Source organism: Pteropus vampyrus, unplaced genomic scaffold (genome assembly GCF_000151845.1).
Source record: "Pteropus vampyrus isolate Shadow unplaced genomic scaffold, Pvam_2.0 Scaffold31, whole genome shotgun sequence".
NCBI classification, from domain to species: domain Eukaryota; kingdom Metazoa; phylum Chordata; class Mammalia; order Chiroptera; family Pteropodidae; genus Pteropus; species Pteropus vampyrus.
Window position 1 is genome coordinate 9,288,209 of NW_011888812.1, and position 8,279 is coordinate 9,296,487.

Consider the following 8,279-nt stretch of genomic DNA (forward strand, 5'->3'; position numbering starts at 1 on the left):
CTTCCCACTTCTATGTCTTAGCACCTGCTTGTCCCTCAGTTGGAAATAATCTTCTCATTCCCTGCATGGAGACAATTCCTACCTCCCCAAGACTCAGTTCAGGCACCACTGCCTCAGAGAAGCCTTCCCTGAGTTCTCTAAGTCCCAAGACCAGAGACACATCAAATGACACCATGAGGTCTAGAGAATAAGCTTGTGATTTATTATAGTGGCCTTGTGGTTTCTAGAACCAAGATGATGAGACATCCAGCCCTGCCCATGTGGCACACACTTGTGAGCACAGTACTTTGCCCATGCTATATCCACCTTTTTATCTGTTTGCCCCCCACTAGACTGTCTTTTTTGAAAAGGTGCCTATAATCCCAGGGCCTACACATAGAAGAGTCAGAAATATTTCAATGAATGATCGATTCCATCACTAAACAGGACTTTCCTCTGAAAGCCCCAGCCAATGTTATTAAAGTCTTCTGCCATGGCAGTGGAGAGAAGGGTGTCTTTCCAACTAGGCCAGGAGTTCCAGTGCCTCCTAGTTTCAACGTAAAGCCTCCCATCCAGGGGAGGGAAGTTCCCTGGCTCTGGAACAATCCAAGGCAGAACAATGGGACATTGAAGAGAGGGAATGTCATAGGAGACAAGCATCACAACATCATTTACTCTAACAGGGAAAGAACCTACCAGCCATGGTCTCCATTGGAGCCGGTCTTCCCAGAGTACTAGAACAGCTGCCCAGGAGCACTGAGGGAGGCACCGATCACCTGGGCACTGATGCCAGGAAGCTGACTTACAGGTTGGCTCACTCACCAGGAGATGGAGAATCAACGCCTGTGAGCCAAGGGCTGAGAAGAGGGCACTAAAAGCTTCTTGGTTTTGAAACATGAGGGTTTAAATTATACCATCTCCCTTTTGCAGAAAAGAAACCTGAAGCCCAGGAAGGTAAGTCTTTAACACATTGGCCACTTTAATAGTCATGACCACCCAGGTAAAAGACTACATTTCCCAGCTTCCCTTGCAGCCAAATATGACCACATGGCCAGGTTTTAGCCAATAAGACATGAATGGAAGTAATGTCTATAATTTTGGGATTTTGTTCACAAACAACAGAGGCATGCCTTGCCTTCTCATTTTTCTCCTTCCTACCGCCTAGTGAGCCATCTTGGACCATACAGCCAAGGGCAACACTTTAGAACAATGGAGCAGCAACAACATGGAAAGAGCCAGGGCCCCTGATATCTGGACACACAACCTGGGAGCCTCCATATCAGCCCTGACCAGCTTATGCCTACATGCTCTGCTAAGTGAGAATAAAACAACATAGCCCATCTTGATTAAGCTTCTATTATCTAAGGTATTTGCTATGATGGCTGAATCTATATCCTCCTGACTCATATAACATAGTCCAAGACCAACCGAGTTTCTTCAGGAAGCCCAGGACCATTGGGGTTGCCTAATCCCGAGCACTCTCATTGTCCCAGGACAGCAGAGCTGTGACCTCCACCCCAGGGACCAGCTGTTCTCTTGCAATAAGAAAACAGCTGAGAAACCTGCTTGAAGGAAGCTGCTCGATTGCCAAGGATGGGAAGGGAAATAAGCACATCTGATATTCCACCTGTGTAGATCCCAGTACACCTGCATTAGTTGTTAAAATACTGAACTACTTCCAGGCCAGATGATAAGCAGCCACTTTCCTGAGTTAACTCATTCCTTGATTGTCCACCACACCGCCCCCCCCCTCCCCAGCTATCCTTGCCCCAGACCCAATAATTAAATGGATGTCTCTTGACAAAGGAAGGGGTCACCAGGACCTCTCTCTGACCTCTAGACATTGATTCAGCAAACCATACCATTTGTTAAATATTTTGAACATCATCCTTGGCTCTCAAGTATCTGGTCTCAACTGATTGAATGGAAATGAAACCCTGAACTCAGAGTGGAGGGTGATGAGGATGACAAGAGCTCTGACAACCAGAAAATGGTCATTGAATCTCCACTGTCACCTCCTTCTCTCCTCCCCAAAGCCAGCAACACCTAGATCCCACCGAGGCCTGCCCTCACCCATTCAGAATGTCTCACGATCACACTCAGTTATTATTGCGCTCTTTTATTTACAGAAAACACAGATAAAGCATTTCAATTGTTCACTTAGCAAACTGATCCACTTTTTTTTTCTTTTTGGCACAAAGAAATATCACAGATGGACCCCAAGATCAATCAGAAACCCATAAGATTTATCAGCCATCACTGGTCCAGGGGCAGCCACAAGACTCAGACAGACAGACAGACAGCATCACCACAGTCTGGAAAAATAAACAAGGTCCACATTCACCTCACAGTAAAATCCTGCTCCCCGACAGGCAAGGGTGGGCAGGAGGGGGCAGTTTCTCTGCGCCAAAGGGGCAGTGGGCATTGGGGGCAGGATGAGGAAGGATAGACACCATTCATAGAGAGAGGTGGCCTTTTTGTTTTTAACCTCTTACCGTGTAGAAGTAAGACAGTGCAAAAACTACCATACCCTAACCACTCATCCATTCGAAAAGCTTCAGAAGTTGTGTGGTTTGGGGTGTCTCTCCTGTGGGGCTGTGTGTGTGTGTGTGTATGTGTGTGTGTGCGTGTGTGCTCGTATGTGAATGAGTGTGGTGCTTGTAAACATTGTCACCATCCACGCAGAGACCCAACATCCATGTGTCCGAATGGGGTATGGTGGAGATTGTACCCCACTTCACTCCCCCTCTGCCCCAGTGATTCCTGTCCAAGACATAGTGCAAATTTCAGAGACAAAAGAGGCAGAAGGAAGTGGGGGGTAGGCAGGGGGCGGGAAGGACACAAAGACAAGTTGGGAGGGGGAGGGGAAATAAGGCAACAGTTAAAAAACGGTCCATTTTATCAAAACCAACACCATGTGCCCCTCACCCCCACCCACGGAGCCCTTGTCACGAGAAAGGGCGGAAGTCCCGCTCCTCCACCAGACTGATGGAGGGGTTCTTGAGCTCCTCCTCCGAAGTGGCCATCTTGTAGCCCAGCTGCGCCAGCACCCGCTGACAGGCATTCTGGGCAAAGGCCACAATGTCATAGGAGAGGCGGAAGCGCCACTTCTCCGCCGTGGCCGCTGAGTTGCGCACGGTGCCGTATTTGTGCTTGCCCAAGGTGGGGTCACCTTGCGTGTTGTTCTGAATCCAGCGGGCCACGTGGCTGTCCAAGGGGATACCCAGGAACCCGTAGATCTCCTCAGTCTTTTTCATGGGGTTCCTGGCCAGGTCCTCGTAGCGCACCAACATGTACTTGCCTTTGAGCCACGGGGGCCGCATGAGGCCGGTGGACACGGAGTTGGAGAAGTCCTCACACACAGTGGTCAGCTGCGTCACATCCAGGTTGTAGGGTTTCCTCCCGGTGCCGTACCAGAGCCGCCAGAGCCGGTATGTGTCGCGGAAGGTCTCACTGCGGGAAGCCAGAATGCCACGCGGGTCTCGGACCAGCTGGATGACCTTGAGGTTTAACCGGGGGTCCTCAACCAGGGCCCGCAAGTCGTTAACCTCAGGCACCCGCACTGTCTTGATGGCCACGTGGCTGCGCTCACGACATGCCTCGGCGGCCACAGTCAAGTTCAGCAGGCCGCACTTGCGCACGCAGTCCCCCTCCTCCAGCACCAGGTCAGCTGAGCCCGGAGGGTCGCACACGGGGCGAGAGCACAGCACCCTGCTGGCCCCGCGGCGGAAGATCCTGTCGGTGGTGTGGTTGACGGGCGGTGGCTTGATGTAGTTCTCCAGGAAGTAGAGGTCACAGTCATAGAGGCTCCTTAGCAGGTCGCGGCTGGCACCCAGCATGACCCGCCTGTCCGCGGGGCTCTTGCCTTGGGTGAAGCGGGGGATGAGCGTGTTCTGGACGTGGTAGAGGGGCTCAAACAGGTAGAAGACATCCAGGTGCTGGTTGAAGAGCTGGCCCACGAAGGAGGAGCCGCTGCGCGTGGTGGCCAGGATGAGGATATGGGTCTTACGCGAGAAGTTATAGGCGAAGGTGGGGCTCTCCTCACACAGCCGCTCGGCCAGCCCCGCCTCAGCCAGACCCGGACAGGTGTGGAAGGACTTGGCAGTGAAGGTGCGGATGGCCGTGTACTGGATGGCGATGGAGGCCAGGGCAAGGAGGAGGACAGCCTTCCAGGAACATTGCATGGCTGGGCACCTTCATGGGGCTGCTTCTTCACGTTGTGAGCTCTGCAGGCAAAGACAGACCCCATCAAGGGGCAGCCAGGCTTGGGTACCTCACAGGGAAGAGGAGCTGGTCTAGACGGGGCCCAGGAAAGCACCCCAGCTCCCTGCCCAGTGCTCACTCATGCACCTAAGGCCTGAGCAGCTTCTACACTAGACTTCATCGTTCTCTGGAGAGTCTCAGGAGTTACTGGGGACTGAACAAAGATTCCCTGTACCCCATCCGGCAGGGTTTAACCTACGGAATGCTGCAAAGGCCTCCCGCTAGAACTCTCGGTTCCTTTGTGGGGCAAGAAACTAACTCCCCCAACTCCCACTCATAGGAAATGACCAGTTAGTTCCTTCCTCCAACTATTCCCCTGCCACTGCCTGTCACACCTCCAGCATCTCCTGGGCCCACCTTCTTCCACCCCCATGAGCTGACCTATTTCCCCTGTGGTCATCTTTCCTCCATCCCCTGCTCACCCCCAAGAGGAAAGAGTCCACGTCAGATACCTCTTCCTACCAAAGCCCCCATGCAGAAAGGACCTGGCACACTGAGTCGATGGGCCACCAGTGTCCATCCTCTATGCCTGCTGGGCCGAGAAAAGTGGACAACTGTGTGACGCACCATCCCCTTCGACTTATGGATGCAGGTGACCAGGTTACTCCAGATCAGGACTCCTGGGGCCCCTAGGGTCTGTAAGGGTCAACTGGCCCAGAGCAGGGACAAGTCCAGGGACTGCTGAGAAGCATCCCTTCCCAGGCCCCAGTGTCCTCCAGGATTTTCTCCCAGCCACAGGAGGTAGGAGTCCAGGCCATAGGGCAGATGGCCTCTACTGACAGCAGAGTGAACTGATCCCTCCAGGTCTCCCACCCCAGCCAGTCCTCAAAGGTCTTCACCCTTGGGCCTCCAGCCCCTTCTGCCCCAGGGTGAGCTCAGGGACCCATCTGTAATCCTGCAATGGCTTCAGAGAACTAGGCAGGACAGAGAGAAGAGGAAGGGATGGAACAGAAGGGGCACTCCAAGGAAAGCATAGGGGATAGGGAGCGCCCCAGGAGAGCAGGGAAAGTTAAGGGTGTGCCCAGGGTTCAGGGCAAGGAGCCAACCTGAGCATCTGGAAGTCCCCCAAGGCAGGCTAGTTTAGTTACCACGCCCTGGGGGAGGGCTGGGGCTAATCCAAGAGCAGATTCAAGGAGGGCACCACCACTCACCAAAGAGGGGCTGCTCTGAGCTAGGACGTCCACAGCCACCAGGTCTCCTGGCCTAGCCGGCAGTCCCAGCCTGTGCAGCAGCCCCGTGGCCAGCAGACTGTGGGGACACAGGGAGAGAAGGGGTTCTGAGGATGAGGTTAGACTCCCAGCACCTCCCTTCCCACCCTTCTCTCCTGTGTCCTGTGCCCCACTGACTTTCTCCCATGGCCAGGTGCTGAGGCCCTGCCTGCTCTCTCAGACTTATCACTGACTCAGGGCTCTAAGTAACCCAGTGCCATCTCCGATCCCTCGGATCCAGCCCTCTAAGTCTTGGGCTATATCCCACCCCCTCCACCCACCTCCTCCCCCAACCCATACCCTCTAACAAGCCACAGTCCCTCTGCTCACACCAGTACCCAGGTAGTTGGCAAACCTGCACCTCCAGCCAACCAAGAGTTGGTGACTCACATGGGCAAACACCCCAGGAAGGCACCCACCCACCCACCCACCACCCAAGAGACGTGCAAAGAAATCTGCTGACCATAAACACTCCCAGGCCTAGCCAGCTCTGTTCAGCTCTAGTGACCAGAAAGACCCAACCAACCACAGCACTCAGCCTCCAATGGAGCAGAGGGTCACAGTCAAACTTACCCCAGAAAATTGGGCCAGAGCACAGCCTCGATTCGTTCTACATTTTAAATCAACAGAATAGTCTGACCTTTCAAAATTTCACTTGTTCAGTGACTCCCAAGGAAGGGTGTAGTGGAAGTCAACAAGGGCGGGGGGCCTCACCGCACACCTCCAGTTGGAAACAGCAGCTCAGTCACGACAGCCCAGATGCTGAGGCCCGCAAGGAAGGAACAGCCAAGAGGGAAGCTCTTCTTCAAACCACACCGGAAAGAGAACGGCTACCTGAAACTCAAAACAAAAGTGGACCAGGGAGCATTCCTGACCTCATGCTCTCTTGAAGATTCTAAGTTAAAACATCAAGGTCGTAGCATTATTTTGGTTAGCATCTATCGAGTACTTCCTTAGTGCCAATCCCTTAACCTGCATGAGCTCATTTATTCCTCTCGGGAACTTTATGTGGAAGCCTGTATAAGCTCCATTTCACAGATGGGAAAGCTGAGGCTCAGATGCCTGGTTTAACCCGCATCTAGCAAGTTCTCTGCAACCCAAGCTCTCCAGCGTACACATACTTGGCCTTCAAACATGCATTTTATTAATGTCCCCAGCCCATTTGTGAAATGGCATGAGAGGGACTGAACATTAGAAGGGGGCAGACAAATGATTTCTAAAACTTAGAGTGTGCTCCTTCCCTTTTCTGTCTGGTCTTGTTGATCTGTTGGCTCGTGGCTCAGGAGGCCAACTCATGTGCTTTGTGAATAGCCTTCCCACATCCCAATATTTGGCATGACTTCTTTGGGGGTGGAGTAAGTGGGTTCCCATTTCCCAAAGCTGCAGCACTGCCTGCCTCAGCTCACTCAACTCTCGACACCATGGTTTTCCTTACAACCCCCTATGAGAGGTCAGGGTCCTCATTCCCATTGTTCAGATGGAGAAACTGAGGCTTGGAGACTAAGTATGTGCATAAGCAAGTAAGAAGTAGCAGAGACTCAAAATCCTGTTGGGTCAGACTCTTAGGCTAGTGCCCTGGCCCCTTCAACATCAGCATAGGAGGGAAGAAACAGAGCTTGCCTTGGGAAAGGCAAAAAAGGCTAGGCTGAGATGACAATAGGCCAGCTGAGGCTCTCGGGCCTAACAGTCCTGTTTCAAGTATGAAACTCCACTTAGTACCTACCGGAAGAAGTACCATGTCATCAGGTAGCAATAAATAGGAAACGGGCACAGTCTAGATTCCTGGGAAATTCCAATGTGAAGAGAGAAAACACAAAACCCTGACCACACCTCATCCGACCCCTAGCTGACCCCATGGCAGCAGAGGATGCTGGGATGGATGAGGCACCCAGAGAGAACGGCCTCCCTATTAAACCTGATTCCCCTGCAAAGTGCAGGCCCACCCTGCCTAAGGGCCCTAAGACAAATGTGAGCACCATTAAAGAACAGGGAGGGTATGCCATCAATAATAGTGCTAGGTAATATCTATAAGTTATTTAGGGGCCCAGTCTTTAGTTGCAATGCCGTTTCATTTGTTTGTACTTCCTTTGTGTTTATTCAAAAACATCTGTCAGATAACCGGCACCAGTAAGGCACTGTTCTAGACACTATAGGTAAAATTAACACAAAGAAAGGAGAGCACTTACTGGACATTCATGCTATTTCTCCCAGGCATATGCTACCTTTGCAGGCATCAGCTCATCTTGCCCTCACACTAACCCTGTGAGACTGATGCTGCCATATCCCCGTTTTACAGATTAAGAAGCTGAGGCTTTGCAAGGTTACATAATTTCCCCAAGCTCACACCCCAAGCAAAGGGTTAAGCCAGGATTCCAGCCCAGGTACTGTACTCTGGAATCCATGCCCGAATCCTCCTCCCTGATCCCTATTCCATTCACATTCCACCTGCTTTGGTCCCCGCCAAGACAGGAAACAGAACCCTTAAAGAAATTTCATTTAACTAAGATTTTGGTCCCAAAACCAGAATTCGCCCAGGGTTTTCTTTAAAGAGACACATCTTGAAGGGAGGGGGACCATTTCAGTTTCTTCTTCCCACTTCCCCTCCCCATCCCCACCCAGAGAAACTTAGGGCAATATTGGAAGCTGCTGCCTTTGCTAATGAATAAGAAGTAGCTAAAGCATCTCAATGTTACAAATCCCTAAGAAAGGGCCTCAGATTCACAAGGTGCAGCTTGGGTACTAAGGAGGGAAATGTGTTCAAAGTCCCCATCGTTGGCCATCCTCTGCCCCCTGGGAGGGCAAAGCAGGGCATGGGAACAGGAGGATGGA

At 52.1% G+C, this 8,279-nt stretch overlaps 1 protein-coding gene across 1 annotated transcript; it reads right to left on the reverse strand.

Moving 5' to 3' along the window:
• Window positions 1-2,926: 2,926 nt before the first annotated feature.
• On the reverse strand, window positions 2,927-4,183 carry CHST1 (carbohydrate sulfotransferase 1). Its single transcript, XM_011356870.1, has one exon. The coding sequence runs from the start codon at window positions 4,161-4,163 to the stop codon at window positions 2,928-2,930; it is 1,236 nt and encodes a 411-aa protein (XP_011355172.1). The 5' UTR covers window positions 4,164-4,183; the 3' UTR covers window position 2,927.
• Window positions 4,184-8,279: the final 4,096 nt, after the last annotated feature.

Excerpts from the sequence above, each read along its gene's own strand:
- CHST1 (XM_011356870.1), bottom strand. The coding sequence starts at position 4,163 with ATGCAATGTTCCTGGAAGGCTGTCCTCCTCCTTGCCCTGGCCTCCATC.